At 40.3% G+C, this 17,325-nt stretch overlaps 1 protein-coding gene across 1 annotated transcript in view; it reads left to right on the top strand.

Moving 5' to 3' along the window:
• Positions 1-17,325, top strand: part of capn7 (calpain 7) — a 52,309-nt gene that overhangs the window by 16,336 nt on the left and 18,648 nt on the right. Inside the window, exons 7-14 of the mRNA XM_072560614.1 lie at positions 925-1,051; positions 1,943-2,028; positions 6,267-6,360; positions 10,179-10,325; positions 13,029-13,135; positions 13,229-13,349; positions 15,185-15,329; positions 15,786-15,885. Coding sequence (XP_072416715.1) covers positions 925-1,051; positions 1,943-2,028; positions 6,267-6,360; positions 10,179-10,325; positions 13,029-13,135; positions 13,229-13,349; positions 15,185-15,329; positions 15,786-15,885 — 927 coding nt within the window. The remainder of the gene's footprint in view (positions 1-924; positions 1,052-1,942; positions 2,029-6,266; positions 6,361-10,178; positions 10,326-13,028; positions 13,136-13,228; positions 13,350-15,184; positions 15,330-15,785; positions 15,886-17,325) is intronic.

The following is a 17,325-nucleotide window of genomic DNA, read 5'->3' as shown; positions in this document are numbered from 1 at the left end:
TCACATAGCACCGTTGCATCCATAAGACCCGTTAAGTGTTTTTGCAATGTAGTCAACTGTTGTAAGGAACATGACACTCAGTGCGCGCATAACAAGGTCCCACAACAGCAGTGAGAATAATACACAGATAATTTGTTGATGTTGCTTAAGGGAAAAATACTCCTGTGGTTCTTCAAATAGTGCCATGAAAACTGTCCCCTCTGACATTTTAGCATTTCTTCAGTAAGTCTTGAAATGTCAATTTTAGGGATAGTATTAAATTTCTGGAATGGGCTTGAATTTACAATCTTGACTTAGACAAGAGTGCTGCCGCTAAATCAAGACTGAATTTTATGGAACTTCTGTGTTTCAAAACAGTTTATAATCTGGCTTGCCATGAGTAATATCATGGGAGATGTATATTTATAGAAAATGAGGGAGTGTTTATTCTGTCTCCCTATAGGTATTAAACACCAGACTTTGTTCCTGCTGCAAAACAATTTTATTTTTTTAAAAAAGCCATTACTGTCAGTTAAGCGGCAGTCTGAAATTAAGATTTTCCTTCATCAAGCTCTTGAGTTTATTGACCAGATGTTCTTTATATTTAACAATTATGTTGTAACCAGATGATTTGGATAAATTATGATATAAACAGGCACAGTCCCCCTCAAGTCTTGCACTCAATTTAAGAAGTTTACATTCACCTTTGCCTGTGCTCTGGTCTCTGGCTAGTGTGTATTTAACCTTTTTTGAAACTTTTGATTTCCTTCTGTAAATCAATCCACTATCTCTGTATTGAAGTTAATATTGATATCAACTTTGTCTGAGTCATTATCTTAAATTCCATCCTCAACTGCTATCCACAAAAATGACCACCTCGTCAGCCCATTGGCCGGCCAGAGAGACTTGCTGGCTTTTCAAAGTCATCTTTTTTTCTCCCCCCAGGGACAAAGCAGGCAAGCTGGTATTATCACCAAAGCAGAAAGCATTGTTTTCCCGGTGGGTGCGACCAGATGACTTCTGCAACAACCCTACAATGATTTATACTGTATCTAGTTTTAGTATAAAACAGGTCAGTATTTTTAAGGTCAACTTTTCTGTTCACATTTAATTGTTTAAATGTCATTGCTAGATTTCAAAAGAGTGGTGTCGCCCAATTCCATTTAGTCTGATTTCAAATCAGTGAATTCTTTCACCAAAAGGGTGGTGGAATCCATGGAAATTTACCATAGAGGGACGTGGAGTTTGTCATTGGGTATATTCAAGACCGAGAATGATAGATTTCGTGATCATGACATTATCAAAGAATATGGGGGAAATGGCATTGAAGTAGAAGATCAGCAATGATCTAGTTGAATGATAAAGCAGGCTGGAGGGGCCAGCTGGCCACCGTACTCCCATCTTTGGTGCTCCTAACTCAGCAAGCCTATCAATGATGGAAATTCTCTTTTTCCCCATGAAGGCTGTGGATGCTAGGAGCCATCATAAAGTTTCAAAACTATAAATGATCGATTGTTGGCAAATAAACACCTTTTGAGATACCAAACTGCAGCAGAGAAATGAATTTCAGATCAAGATCAGGCGTGATCTAATGTAAATGGCAAAGCAGCCGAGAATGATCCACTTTGTTTTTAATGCCCAAACAATACAAAGGTTTTTGAAAAATGCCAGTGTAGTTTTGCCTGCTTGCCTTTATGAATTATGTGTTATGTATGAACAGGCTCTCCAGTTGCACTGAAGTTTGTAGTTTTCGTAACAGTTCTGTAACATTAGATGTAAGAATTCAAATACTGCAGCATGGCTGCCTACTGCATGTGGTGCATTGGAAAACATAATCTGCAAGTGAGGATCCTTCTTTCTCATTTTGGTAATGCGTTAAATGATGGTTTTGCTGCCTGGCTGTTTATCAATTCAAAGCATTTAAATGGTCACAGAGATTAATCTCTGAAACATTCATTTTCAGACCGTGGTATCTGACTGTTCCTTTGTGGCCTCTTTAGCCATCGGGGCTGCATATGAAAGACGTTACAATAAAAAGTTGATCACAAGGTATTCAACCATTTTCTTACATGATTATATTTTAAAGAACTACTTTTAACAGATCGCTAGTAACTGGTCACATGTCCCATTTGGCCTGCTGCAGCTCAATGATTGTTAGCATTCCTGTTGACTACCTTCAGTGCTAATGGGCCCACATGGTTCACGTTGCTGCTACCATGTACATAGGGAGGTATTTTGAATGTCTTACCCACAATACAGTACCAGTCATGAATGATGGATCACAGTGGAAGATGCAATGATTTGTGGGATATTAGTGACCTGCAACAGCCAATAGTGCCACACAGTTACAATGTAGATTTGTACCTGTTATTCTGCATTCAGTTAGTTCCACATTTTAACGTAAGGATTCAATAGAAGTGTTGAGTGGAAGTTGGGCATATCCTTCAAGAAAGGGAAATTCAGGGAGTGATTCCAGACTGCTCCCAAATTCCCATTAAGTTAGTTATAGAGTCATAGAGATGCACAGCATGGAAATAGATCCTCCGGTCCAACTCGTCCATGCCGACTAGATATCCCAGCCTAATCTAGTCCCATTTACCAGCACTTGGCCCATATCCCTCGAAAACCTTCCTATTCATATACCCATCCAGATGCCTTTTAAATGTTGCAATTGTACCAACTTCCACCACTTCCTCTGGCAGCGCATCTCCCTCTGTGCACCACTCTCTGTATGAAAATATTCCCCCTCAGGTCCCTTTTATATCTTTCCCCTCCCATCCTAAACCTATGCCGTCTAGTTCTGGACTCCTCCCACCCTAGGGAAGAGATTTTATTTACTTACCCTATCCATGCCGTCATGATTTTATAAACCTCTATAAGGTTACCCCTCAGCCTTTGACGCGCCAAGGAAAATAGTCCCAGCCTATTCAGCCTCTCTCAATAGCTCAAACCCTCCAACCCTGGCAACATTCATTGTAAATCTTTTCTGAACCCTTTCAAGTTTCACAACATCCTTCCAATAGGAAGGAGACCAGAATTGCACACAATACTCCAAAAGTGGCCTAACCAATGTCCTGTACAGCCGCAACATAACCTCCCAACTCCTCTACTCAGTGCTCTGACCAAAAAAGAAAATCATGCCAAATGCCTTCTTCACTATCCTATCTACCTGTGACTCTACTTTCAAAGAGCTATGAACCTGCATTCCAAGATCTCTTTGTTCACCAACACTCCCTAGGACCTTACCATTAAGATTTGCTTTTCCAAAATGCAGCACCTCGCAATTCTCTAAACTCCATCTGTCACTCCTCAGGCAATTGGCCCACTTAATCAAGATCCCGCTGTAATCTGAGGTAACCTTCTTCGCTGTCCATACACGTCCAATTTTTGTGTCATCTGCAAATTTACTAACTGTACCTCCTATGTTCACATCCAAATCATTTGTATAAATGGCAAAAAGTCGTGGACTCGGCATCGATCCTTGTGGCTCTCCACTGGTCACAGGCTTCCAGTCTGAAAAACAACCCTCCACCACCACCACCCTCTGTCTTCTACAGTTTCCACACTGTAAGTAATCTAATCTAATCTAATCTAATCTAACCTTGCTAATCAGTCTCCCATGGGGTACCTTGTCACATGCCTTACTGAGCTCTATATAGATCACGTCCTCTGCTCTGCCATCATCAATCCTCTTTGTTACTTTTTCAAAAAACTCAGTCAGGTTCGTGAGACTTGATTTTCCACACGGTAAAAACAAGGGCTGCAGATGCTGGAAACCAGATTCTAGACTAGAGTGGGCTTTTGCCCGAAACGTCGATTTTCCTGCTCCTTGGATGCTGCCTGAACTGCTGTGCTTTTCTAGCATCACTCTAGTCTAGAATATGATTTTCCGCACACAAAGCCATGTTGACTATCCCTAATCAGTCCTTACCTTTCCAAATACATTAAATCGTGTTCCTCAGGATTCCGTCCAACAACTTGTCCACCACTGACATCAGGCTCCTCAGTCTATTGTTCCCTGGCTTATCCTTCCCACCTTTCTTAAATAGTGGTACCACATTAGCCAACCTCCAGTCTTCTGGCACCTCACCTGTGACTATCGATGATACAAATATCTCTGCAAGGGGCCCAGCAATCACTTCTCTAGCTTCCCACAGTGACCTGCTCAGGTCCTGGGGATTTATCCACCTTTTTGTGTTTCAAGACACCCAGCACTTCCTCCTCTGTAAAATGGACAATTTTTTCACGATGTCACCATCTATTTCCCCACATTCTACATCTTCCATGTCCTTCTCCACAGTAAATACTGATGCAAAATACTTGTTTAGTATCTCCCCTATCTCCTGCGGCTCCACATAAAGATGCCTTGCTGGTCTTTAAGGGGCCCTCTTCTCTCCCTAGTTACATTAAGGACAAAAGGGTATTTGTAAAAACCCTTTAGATTCTCCTTAACGCTATTTGCCAAAGCTATCTCATGTCCCTTTTATTTTGTCCTCCTGATTTCCCTCTTAAGTGTACTCCGACTGCCTTTATACACTTCTAAGCATTCACTCAATCTCTCCTGTCTATACCTGACTTTTGCTTCCTTTTTCTTAACAAAACCCTCAATTTCTCTGGTCATCCAGCATTCCCTACACCTACCAGCCTTTCCTTTCATCCTAACAGGAATATACTTTCTCTGGACTCTCATTACCTCATCTCTAAAAGTTTCCCATTTTCCAGCCGACCCTTTACCTGCGAACAGCTGCACCAATTCAGCTTTTGAAAGTTCTTGCCTAATACTGTCAAAATTAGCCTTCCTCCAACTTAGAACTTCAATTGTTAAATCTGGTCTATCCTTTTCCATCACTATTTTAAAATTAATAGAATCACTGGCCCCAAAGTGTTCCCCCACTGACACCTCAGTCTCCTGCCCTGCCTTATTTCCCATGATTAGGTCAAGTTTTGCACCTTCTGTAGTGGGTACATCCACATATTGACTCAGAAAATTTTCTTGTACACTCTTAACAAATTCCTCTCCATCTAAACCCTTAACACTATGGCAGTCCCAGTCTATGTTTGGAAAGTTAAAATCCCCTACCATAACCACCCTATTATTCTTACAGATAACTGAAATCTCCTTACAAATTTGTTTCTCAATTTCCCTCTGACTATTAGGGGTCTATAATACAATCCCAGTAAGGTGATCATCCCTTTCTTCTCAGTTCTACCCAAATAAATTCCCTGGATGTATTTCTGGGAATATCCTCCCTCAGCACAGCGGTAACACTATCCCTTATCGAAAACTCCACTCCCCCTTCTCTCTTGCTTCCCTTTCTATCCTTCCTTTCACATTTATATCGTGGAGTATCAAGCTTCCCGTCCTGTCCAGCCCAGAGCCACGTTTCTGTCATTGCTATGATATCCCAGTTCCGTGTTCATCTACCTTCCCTGTTAGGCCTCTTGCATTGAAATAAATGAGTTTAATTTATTAGTTCTACCTTGTTCTCTGCTTTGTTCCTGCCTGCCCTGACTGTTTAACTTGCTTCTTTTCTCAACTGTACCAGTCTCAGATTGATCACTTTCCTCAGTATCTCCCTGGGTCCCACTTCCCTTTCTTACTAGTTTAAATCTAGTAAATCTCCCTGCCAGTATATTAGTTCCCTTCCAATTCAGGTGCAATCCATCCTTCTGGGGCCATTTCTACCCCAGAAGAGATTACAATGATCCAAAAATGTGAATCCTCCTTCCATAAACCAAATCTTCAGCCAAGCATTCATCTGCTCTATCCTCCTATTCCTACCCTCACTAGCTCGTAACATTGGGAATAATCCAGATGTTACTACCCTTAAGGACCTCCTTTTCAAATTCCTGCTTAACTTTCTATATTCTTCCTCCAGAATCTCATCCTTTTCCCTTCCTATGTCATTGGTACCAATGTGTACAATGACCTCCTGCTGGTCCCTCTCCCCTTTGAGAACATTCTGCACCCATTCTGAGGCATCCTTGATCCTAGCACCAGGGAGGCAACACACCATTCTGATATTTCACTGCTGGTCACAGAAACGTCTGTCTGTGCACCTCCCACGAAGTCCCCTAACACAATTGATCGCTTGGAACCTGATGTACCCCTTGTTACATTAGTTTCAGTAAAGAGCAGTAGATACCTAGAAGATAGTTACCCTCATGTTGGGATTGTACCTGGTGTCAAAAGATTTTACAGATAGAAAATATAGTGGAGCTGAATATGTGCTACCTTAAAATTGTGCATTTACTTTTTTTTTCTTTCTTTATATTTTGATTTGCAGCATTATTTATCCTCAGAATAGGAAGGGTGAGCCAGAGTATAATCCCTGTGGGAAATACATGGTAAAACTTCACATCAATGGTGTTCCCAGAAAGGTAAATCATTCTCCACATTCTTGACTGTTAAACCAAGTCACATAAGGAATTGTTTGTCTCTCCTTTTTCTGTTGGTTTTCTTCCCTCCTTTTTGCCTTTGGAATGTACCAGCTCTGGATTTGCTTGCACTCGTCTGATTGTTATACAAGTATCTATCCTCCCACCCTGCCCCCTGTAAAAACGCCATCCCATATTCCCAATTCCTTCGTCGCATCTGCTCCCAGGAGGAGCAATTCCAATACCGAACAACCCAGATGACCTCCTCCTTCAAAGACCGCAATTTCCCCTCAGACGTGGTTGACGATGCTCTCTACCACATCTCCTCCACTTCCCGTTCCTCAGCCTTTGAACTCTGCCCCTCCAATCACCACCAGGACAGAACCCCGATGGTCCTCACCTACCACCCCACTAACCTCCACATACATCGTATCATCCTTTGTCATTTCCGTCACCTCCAAACAGACCCCACCACCAAGGATATATTTCCCTCCCCACCCCTATCAGCGTTCTGGAAAGACCACTCCCTCCGCGACTCCCTCGTCAGATCCACACCCCCCACCAACCCAATCTCCTCTCCCGGCACCTTCCCCTGCAACCGCAAGAAATGCAAAACTTGAGCCCACACCTTTCCCCCCCCCCCCCCCCTCACTTCCCTCCAAGGCCCCAAGGGATCCTTCCATATCCATTAGAAATTCACTTGCACCTCCACACGCATCATTTACTGCATCCGCTGCACCCAATGTGGCTTCCTATACATTGGGGAGACAAGCCGCCTACTTGCGGAATGTATCAGAGAACACCTCTGGGACACCCGCACCAACCAACCAACTGTCCCGTGGCTGAACATTTTAACTTCCCCCTCCCACTCCGCCAAGGACATGCAGGTCCTTGGCCGCCTCCATCGCCAGACCATGGCAACACGACGCCTGGAGGAAGAGCGCCTCATCTTCTGCCTAGGAACCCTCCAACCACAAGGGATGAATGCAGATTTCTCCAGTTTCCTCATTTCTCCTCCCCCCACCTTTTCTCAGTCCCAACCCTCGGACTCAGCGCCTTCTTGACCTGCAATCTCCTTCCCGACTTCTCCGCCCCCCCCCCCCTCTCCGGTCTATCACCCTCACCTTAACCTCCTTCCACCTATCGTATTCTCAACGCCCCTCCTCCCTACCTTTTATCTTAGCCTGCTTGGCACACCCTCCTCATTCCTGAAGAAGGGCTTATGCCCGAAACGTCGATTCTCCTGTTCCTTTAATGCTGCCTGACCTGCTGCGCTTTTCCAGCAACACATTTTTTCAGCTCTGATCTCCAGCCCTCACTTTCTTCTAATCCTTTTATGTAAAGCTGAACTCGTATTGACTCAAGATCATCAGTTAATGATCAGGAATCAGAAACCAAGCTTTTTCTTTCCAATCTCACATGCCCTAGCCCCACAGTTGAATAGCTATGCAAAGTCATCAAAGGCAGCTAGCTTAACACATCAGGATTAAGCCTGAGACCTTTTTCTTCTGTTTGACTTAATTCTCGAGTTTAAAAAGACGGTTTGTATTTATGCAGTGACAATACATGAAAGGCAGCTTGCAATTTTTATAATTGAAGTTACAGTGTTAGTACTCTGTCTGGTTCCATTACCTCGCTTATGTAACATTGATTTTTGCATGTGTTACCCAGGTACCAAGTGAAAATATTCCCAGGAATACATCCAGGGAATTTATTTGGGTAGAACGGAGAAGAAAGGGATGATCACCTTTATTGGGATTGTATTATAGACCCCCTAATATTTAATCTATATTAGATTCCTAATAGAAAGATCCATCAATCAGATTTCTTTAATAAACAACAAAATTATTGATCTGTTATAATAATGAAATTTTCCAGATTGCTTTTAGTCTGGTATCCTTGTGCACATGTAGTTGCCACTGGGATTTTCAAAAGAAGCAGTAAGTTCAGGAGATGTCATAAAGTTATCTAAGAGCCTGGCATGAGGAAAAACTATTTTAGTTTTTTGGCTTTTCTGGGATTCTCCTGAGGGCCCTTCACAAAGTTGGTAGAGACTGGTTTTGTAATGTATGCCCAACTGAAGCCCAAGTACCCACATGTCATCTGGTAATTAAAGTCTCAAACAGGCGACTTCCAGGAAACAACTTCAAACTTTTCAACAAATTGGTTCCCAATGTGTCTTCAGTGATCTTTCAAAATAAAACTAGTCTAGGTATCTGTTTACTGCTTCAGATGAATATCTTTTTCACAATCCTTAACATGAGTCCTCAAAAAAACCCAATAATGTAAGCGCTTTCATAACAGCTTTTAACTACCGTGCAAATCAGCTTAAAACACAGAAAAGATTTAAAAACAAAGTTTAATCAAATCATCAATTCACATTCTGTTAAAAGTTCATGTAAAGAATTCTTAACAGTTTTTGACTTGTTCTCAGCATGTGGACATCACTGGCTAGGCCTACTTTTATTACCCATACCCTAATTGCTCTCTAGAAGGTGGCGCTGACCACTGAGTTTCATGAGTCTGCCCACAAAGAAGTTCCAAGTTTTTGATTGACAAATGTAAGAATTATTTATAGTTAATAAGAACCAATTATTCTCCTTTCTATTTTTACATTTTGGGGGCAGGGGGGAGTTCCTAATTTTGTTTCCTGTGCATCCTTATTTTTGATGACATTTCTCTTTCTCTCGTCTTTCACATTCCATCATCCACAACCCTGTAGACTTTTGTTTCATAAAGAAAAAACAAATGCGATATTGTGCTGCGAAGTTTCCACAGAAAGGATTTTTGATTCAGCAGGGACCTATGAGCAATGCATACTTTTCCATGCTGCTGTTTAAGCGCCATATTTCTTTTAATCTAATCCTATTGGCATGCTGTTCTATTTCCTGTTTCCCTCAGTATTTGTCTCACTCTCCTTTCAATGCATTTATACTTTTTTCATTTCAGTCATGCAATGGGCAATAAGAATGATCACATTCTGATACTCTGTAGTCGGATTTTTCTCCCCTTCCTTATTGGATTTATCGGTAATCGTCTTGTATTTATATCACTGGCTGTGAATACATCTTACCTATGTTTACCCTATTGAATCCTTTCATAATTTTGAAGAACTGTGTTAGACCACCTTGCAATCTATTTTTTTTTCAAAAAGAAGAGCGCTCAGCCTTTTCAGTCTTGCCCTATAGCTGCATCCTCCGTTCTAGTCTTTCTTGTAGGTGATTCCTTCTGTCCAGAGTCGGTAGGATATAAATTATGTTAATGAAACTATATGGTCAATTTCTAATGTTGCAAATTTTCAATTCCCTCTCTGCCCACTGTAGAATGCTGCTATACAGTTTGCAATCTCACTACTGCATTTATGGTTGAATGAATCTCTCACATCGCCACCATCTATGTTAGTGAATGCTTTACCTAAATGCTGGAGAACTTGTGCTATTTGAGCTTGGTCATGTCTAAATCATTGTCTCCCTGGATCAGTATATAGATATTTAAACAAACCAGGAGTTGGTCATTGTTACCAATTGTGACATGCAATGTTAATCAGAAATTCAGGAACCAGTCTACAACGATATGATGTTGTCAGTCTTATAGCGTGGTATATCGCTGTGCTACACATCTTTGCAAGTAGATTTATCAACTATATCTTGTGCATCTGGATTAAGCTTCCAAAGAATCTGTTTTGCTAGTTAACTGTCTTTCACACATTTATAGCCTTGCACTACCCGATAAATATCTGTACTTAAGATGATTTGGCCTGCCATAAATCGGTACTGAAGACCAATACTGTAGTTTCTTTTTCTGATTTTGCTTCTGAACAGGTGGTCATCGATGACTATTTACCTGTGGATTACAGTGGTGAGCTGCTATGTTCATATTCCAATAACAAAAATGAACTTTGGGTCTCTTTGATCGAAAAGGCCTACATGAAGGTTATGGGGGGATACGATTTTCCAGGCTCCAATTCTGTAAGTTTTCTTTTTGTGATTTACATCTGATTCCATCTGTTCTAATATAACTGGCACTGCATGAGCCAGTAGTGTCTTTGTTACTGAGGTGATGCTGCAAAATTGTTTTATTATAGTTAAACTAATGCCAAATGTCTGAAACTGCATTGAGAAAAGTACATTGTTCGATGATAACTTTCTCAGTTTGTAGCTGCTGTCAGCTCACCCCATTATTTATTTTGATCATTAAATGATGTGAAGTGCTAGTAATTTGCTTTATACGAAGGTTCATTACATAGCACCTTTAAGACTTCAAAATGTTTACCAGTGCTTCACAACCTAAAAGGTATTTATTTAAAGCATAGACACTGCTGTACTGTAGGAAACACAACCTCCTGCATATGGTAAAAGTTAGTAGTTGCAATTTCCACCAAAGTTATTGAACTCGGGTTTTGAATGGTTTTTGCCTATGAATGGTGTTGAGTGTGTTTAAATATAGTGTTAATTGGTAACCTCCTTCATACATAGGCTGTGGAGCAGGTATTTTTGTTGTTGACAGTCAGTAGAAATGGAGAGTGCAAAATATCTGCAAAGGAGGATGCAGAATCTGTGTGATGTCTGTGAAAAGAGTTTGCCAGTTTGAGAGTTGTCGGGAAAGCGTGCATGAGGAAGAGAAGAAATTATGACGTCAAACTGAGAGGAAGTTGGAGAGTAATAGCATGAAGCAAGTGTAAAAGCCAGAGAAAGAGAGAAGAAATAAGATAGGGGCCCATGGTGTTCGAGGCAAGGTGCTGGCATGGATAGATGCCTGGCTGTCTGGCAGAAAGCAAAGAGTGGGGATGAAAGAGTCTTTCTCAGGATGGCAGCCGGTGACAAGTGGTGATCTGCAAAGCTGTGTTGGGATCACAACTTTTCACTTCATACATTCTTCATCTAGATGAAGAGACTGAGATCTTTCTGGCTAAGTTTGCAGATGATGCAAAGATAGGTAGAGGGACAGGTACCATTGAGGAGGCAGGCAGGGTGCTGCAGAAGGAATTGAACAGGTTAGGAGAGTGGGCAAAAAAGTGGCAGATGGAGTGAGGGTGAGGGTCATGCACTTTTTTCAGAAGAATAGAGGCATGGACTATTTTCTAAATGGAAGGAAAATTCACAAGTCTGAAGTGCAAAGAGACTTGGGAGTTCTAGTCCAGGATTCTCTCAAGGAAAGCTTACAAATTGAGTCAGTAGTTGGGAAGGCAAATGCAATGATGGCACTTACTTTGGGAGGACTTGAATATAAAAGCAGGGATGTACTTCTGAGGCTCTATGAAGCTCTGGTCACACCACATTTGGAGTATTGTGTGCAGTTTTATGCCCTGTATCTCAGGAAGGATGTACTGGCCTTGGAGCATGGTCAGAGGAGGTTCATGAGAATGGTCCCAGGAATGAAAAGCTTAACATCAAAGGAATGTTTGGGACTCTACATCTACACTCAATGGAGGTTAGAAGGATAAGGGGAGTCTAATTAAAACTTACGGAGTACTGAATGGCCTGGACAGAGTGGATGTTGGGAAGATGTTTCCATTGGTAGGAGAGACCAGGACCTGTGGGCACAGCCTTAGAGTAAAGGGCAGGCCTTTTAGAACGGAGATAAAAAGAAACTTTTCAGCCCAGTGAAGATGATGAATTCACCATGGCAGAAAATCAGCAAATCTTAATGCAATGGCACACAAAACTGCCACACCCATAATAATTTTCACACTACCTCAGTTACCAAGGCAAAACTGTAGTTGGAATTCATGGCTACAGAAGGTAATGGAGGCCAGGGTAAAGAGTGTATGTAAGATTGAGATAGGTTCTTGATTGTCAAGGGAATCGAGAATTATGGGGAGAAAGCGGGAGAATGGCGTTGAGAGACTTATCAGCCATGATTGAATGGCAGAGCAGTCTCGATGGGCTGAATGACCTAATTTCTCTCCTGTGTCTTATGGTCAAAATCAATAACAACAACAACAAATAATTAGATAGTGGGAATTGAACTGATACACATTAATAGAAGGGAGAGAAATAGTTTGTTTTATCCAGGACTGAGGGTGTATTCTTAAATCAGTGACTGTAATAACATGACAGGAGATGAAGTAATAGTAATTTTAACTTTTCTCTGTAACCTATCTGTTAATTTTAAAAAGCTGTAACTTGTTAAATAATAATCAAATCATCTAGTCGTTATCTATTGCTATTGTTAGACAGTGACTAACCCTGCTTATTATATTGTTTACAACTGAAGAATGACAATTTACTTTGCGCTGCCTATTCAATCTCAATCTCAAATAACCAGCTTTCTCTAATTTGCTCAAAGAATGCTTTGAAATGACCTTGGCTGCGCAATCCCGAATTCTTGAATCTGAAAGCATCTTGTTCCCGTGATGGAAGTTGTTTGAAACAGAACCTCATGTTATGTTCTCATAAGTCACACAGGGGCCTTCACGGTATCCCATGGCTTTATGTCAAGTACTTGAGCCTCTCTATTTTTAAATTAGTTTTGATGTTCTCAAACATTATAATATTTCATTTCATGTTCGGGAGTAATGCAGCTTAAGAGATCAGATAAAAGCAGAATTGTTTTGGAAATCATGTGACTTGATCGATAGCATCAGGTTTGAAATTCTTGGTGTATTTGACTGTCTCACCTTTGGCCTTAACCTTAATCTGTAAAATTGTGCATTTTGCTCAATGCTGCAGAACATCGATCTTCATGCTTTGACTGGCTGGATACCAGAGCGAATTGCGATGCATTCAGACAATCAGAAGTTTGATTATGATGGCACTTTCAGAATGCTGTATCAAAGGTAATTTAAGATCACTATTGAAGCACCACAAAAGTTTTTGAAGAGTTTCGGTCAGCACATTGAGGCCTTTTTTTCTGTGTCCAAATCCAACAGATTTCATAACGGGGATGTTTTGATTACGACAGCAACTGGCATTATGAGTGAGGAAGAGGGAGAGCGATGGGGGCTGGTACCAACGCACGCTTATGCTGTTCTTGATATTCGGGAGTACAAGGTAACAAAATATTTCCATGTAAGACATGGGACAGACCATTTCCAGTTATGATCAGATTGCTATTGATGGACCTGCAGCAGACCTGGTAAATGATTTAATATGTTGTCAGTGTCACTACTGAACTTGATGAAGAGTTTAAAATGAGTTGTTAATCTCGTCTAACTCGACACACATTGGGGTCGCAGGATTGAATCCATTCATGCCCTAGGAGTTTCTGCTATTTTTCAACCTTGTTGTTATAGAGGACACTGTACATATTGCTGAATTTATATGTAACTTAGTTGTCCAAGGTTAAGTGTCTCAGTGGCAGTTTCATACTTGTGCTGACTACAGCGTCAATTCTTTTCATTGAAAGTAACAAATTATTTTGATGGTTTCTTGTATTGAATTATTAAGGAAATGATATAGCTGCACTTGAGTATACCCAGTCTGATAACACGATATGTAAAATCAACAGTAAAAATTGTTAATTCTCTTATTGGTTAATAATTGCTTCATAAGGAGATCTTTTTAAATATTACACAGCATTAAAGGTATTAGGTTCATAGTTTAGTGGTGAAGTTAAGCTTTGTTAGTGTTCACTAGATAGGCAGAGACAGAGAAGATATGTACCTTAGATAGTAATATGATTGACCAAAGAAAATGAGTGATATTGGATTTTTGCTGCTTTAGTAGTCTGGTAAAAGAGATACATACCTTCAGGTCTTTCTACTTCAATTGCTGTAACTGAATGCACATTTGGGTTGGCTTCAGTCTTACATTGTTTTAACAATTAGTGTAAAATCTGATCTTAACACGTATGTTTCTTCACCACTTAACATCTGGTATTTAAGAACATTTCCTCATAAATTATTTTCATTTTTAATGTCCAAGGTTGATTTTATAATGTAAACTTGCCATGTAGCATGACACTTTTTCCTTTCTCCCTCACCCCTTCTTTAAAGATCTGCAATACCAACACTGGCAAGTTTAGGAAGGCGTGGTGTTCCCACCTAGCTGTGCTCATAGCAATTTATAAGGGAAATATAAAATAAAAGAACAACTTGAATATATATGGTGCCTGTTATAGGCTCAACTCCTCCAACAGCACTGTACAGCCAATGAAATGCCTTGTTATAGCTGCTTCCATTATTTCAAAAATGTAGCAACCAGTTGTGCACTCTGCAAGGCTCTGGCCGGGAGCAATGTGATAATTACTAGTTTATTTTCTTTGCTGATGAAGGGGCAGTATTCACCATGAGAACTTTTACGTTCACCTGAGAGAACAGAAGGGGTCATGATTTACCATCTGAAAGAAAGCAGTACCCCCTCAGTGCTGCACTGGACTGTAATCCTAGATTCTTATGCTCAACCTTCGAGGATTGAATTATGTCTGCATGATCTGCCAATTCTCCTCTTTCTTCTTACACTGTTTAGTCTGAAGATTATACTCAATCTTGATTCCTGTTGTGCAGAGTCACAGTGAAACCATGTGGCTATTTTCAGTAGTTTCTATTAAGTTTGCATTTCCAGAAATAAACTTTGAAAAATACTCATGGGAAGTACCAAACATTGGATGTTATACTTGATTCTCTTTTGTATTATGTGAAAATATATTAACTGCAATTCAAAAAAAGTTCTTGCTCTGATCTCAAGCTGAGACCTGTTGCCAAAGACTAAGTTTCTGAATATTGAAAATACTTCTCAAAAATAAACTTAAGTTTCTTCTTTGCATTGTTTCTCCTGTAGCCATTTCAAACTTTGTTATGCACATTCATTAGGAAAGTGCAATATATTAAGTGCTGTTCAGAATTTGTGTGTTGCTTAAGTGATTACATTGCTTTGCTTTATTCTAGGGTTCTAAATTTCTTCAGCTCAAAAATCCCTGGAGTCATTTACGATGGAAAGGCCGATACAGTGATAAAGATGAGAAAAACTGGACCCCAGCTCTCAAGAAGTATTTGAACTTTGATCCTAAAACAGCACAGAAATTTGACAATGGTATTTCAGTCTCTTGTGTTATTGGGAATATGGCACTTTTGAATTAACAGTTTACTCTTTGTTCTAGTGCAAACACAACAGCTTGATTTATTCACTGTTTATGGGGCTCTCCTTATGTCTTAAGTAGTGCAGATTTTCTTTTGAAGCATTTGAGCATTAAGGGCTTCCTGAATGGAAGCTAAAGAGGAAAATCATGGCAGGACTGCATGTCCCTTAAGGAGCTTGTCCAATGTTCTGCCTGTTTACATCGGTGGATAGAAATCTTAAACAGATTTGTCTGATCCTTCTTGCCTTCCTTTCTTTCCTTTTGAAACCCAGTACTTCAGATAATTTACCATATCTAACAATATTAAGTCCAAGGACTTCAGGCATTACAATAATGCAGTCAGTTATTTTATTCAATATGTCAAATTGAAAGTGGCAGTCGCATTCTTTGTGAATTCTTAAACATTGCAGGAATTTTTTGGATCAACTGGGAGGACCTTTGCCGACATTATGATGTTATTTATCTGAGCTGGAATCCTGCGCTTTTCAAAGAGTCGACCTATATTCACAGGTTGGTCAACAAGGGTGCCTTGCAAAGTTTAACGTCTTTTGTTTCTGAGGGTAGTAATCTTCTGTGCCTGAAGTTGTGCATTGAGAGGGGGTGCAGTTTTAAATTAAGATTGCCATCAAAAATCTCATGCTGTGGTTTACAGCAGATCTAGGAATTCTCTGAGCTACCTGGTTAAATTTCAGGACAACTCCACCAAATCCAGTGGCCATTTCTCCTCATTTACTGTTCATGAAATGTTGCAGTATAATGCAAGGTTTTGGTAACTTTTACCCACAAAAAAAATTGGCTATGCCTAAAAAGTAGTTTGAAGTGTTTTGAATCTTTTGAGATTTGATATGAGAATCTTGGTGTCTCTGGCAAGGCCAGCAAATTTGTGCCAGCCTCTAATTGTGCTGAAAAAGTGGAGAGCCATCTCGAATTGTTATAGAACATGTTGGCTGTTCTGTGTAACAATTTGATTGTGTGTTTTGCTAGACTAGTTCAGGCTCTAAAGCAGTCACAATGGACTTGAAATGTTAACTTTACTTCCTTCTCCACAGATGCTGGCTGACCTCCTGAGTTTCTGCAGCATTCTGCATTTTTATTTTCAGCTCTCCAGCGTCTGCATGTCCATTGCCTTTATCCATTGTCATGACTGCTGTATTCAAGCAATGTCATTTCCCTTTAACAACCTAGAGGAGTCTCCATCTAAACAATTCATTTCCCTAGTTTTACAGTAAAGTATTTTACTGAGGTATTCTTCATGAGAATCTGGCAAATGAGTTCCTCCTGGGCATTCAGAAACACGTTTTTCTAACAAAATTAGTTAATACTTGGTGATCTTATTATATTACAGATTCATCAATCATGTTTTGTTACCAGCATGGACCAGTTAGATGTAAAGCTTTTTATTTCTACTTTTAACTTTCTATTTTAAAAAAATGACCTTTTTTTTAATTGTGCACCTGACACACATTACCTCCTTCCTCCCAGCTGACTGGGATCACCCCTTCACATCACTTCCCCAGATTTCTGTGGCCTTTCAAGTGTATTTCTGGCCCTCTCAGCTAACATACTGGTCCAGCTTCTTATCAACTGCTTCATTTTGCTTGCCTCTTTTTTCTGTCCTCATCCAGCTGTTCCTGTGCCTTGCGTGCACCCTGCATTGCTATGAACAAAGTCACAATAAGATCAACAATTACTTATGTAATAACAACCCATGAGTAACTTCCATTTCACCATTGTCTACCATTTATCACTGGCAAGCCAGGTTTAAAATGGTTACCTTTTTTTCATTTTTTTCACCTTCTATTACAACAATTTTACCTGAGGCAGTGTGATAGTTATTAGGGGTGTGGCAGTTTTGTGCGCCATTGCATTATGATTTGCTGATTTTCTGTCATGATGAATTCATCATCTTCACTGGGCTAGTAATGTGAGACAGAAGTTTTTGTTTATTCA

Source organism: Chiloscyllium punctatum, chromosome 41, assembly GCF_047496795.1.
Source record: "Chiloscyllium punctatum isolate Juve2018m chromosome 41, sChiPun1.3, whole genome shotgun sequence".
In the NCBI taxonomy this organism is placed as follows: domain Eukaryota; kingdom Metazoa; phylum Chordata; class Chondrichthyes; order Orectolobiformes; family Hemiscylliidae; genus Chiloscyllium; species Chiloscyllium punctatum.
Note: the sequence above shows the minus strand (reverse complement) of the source record. Positions and strands in the feature narration are given on the sequence as shown.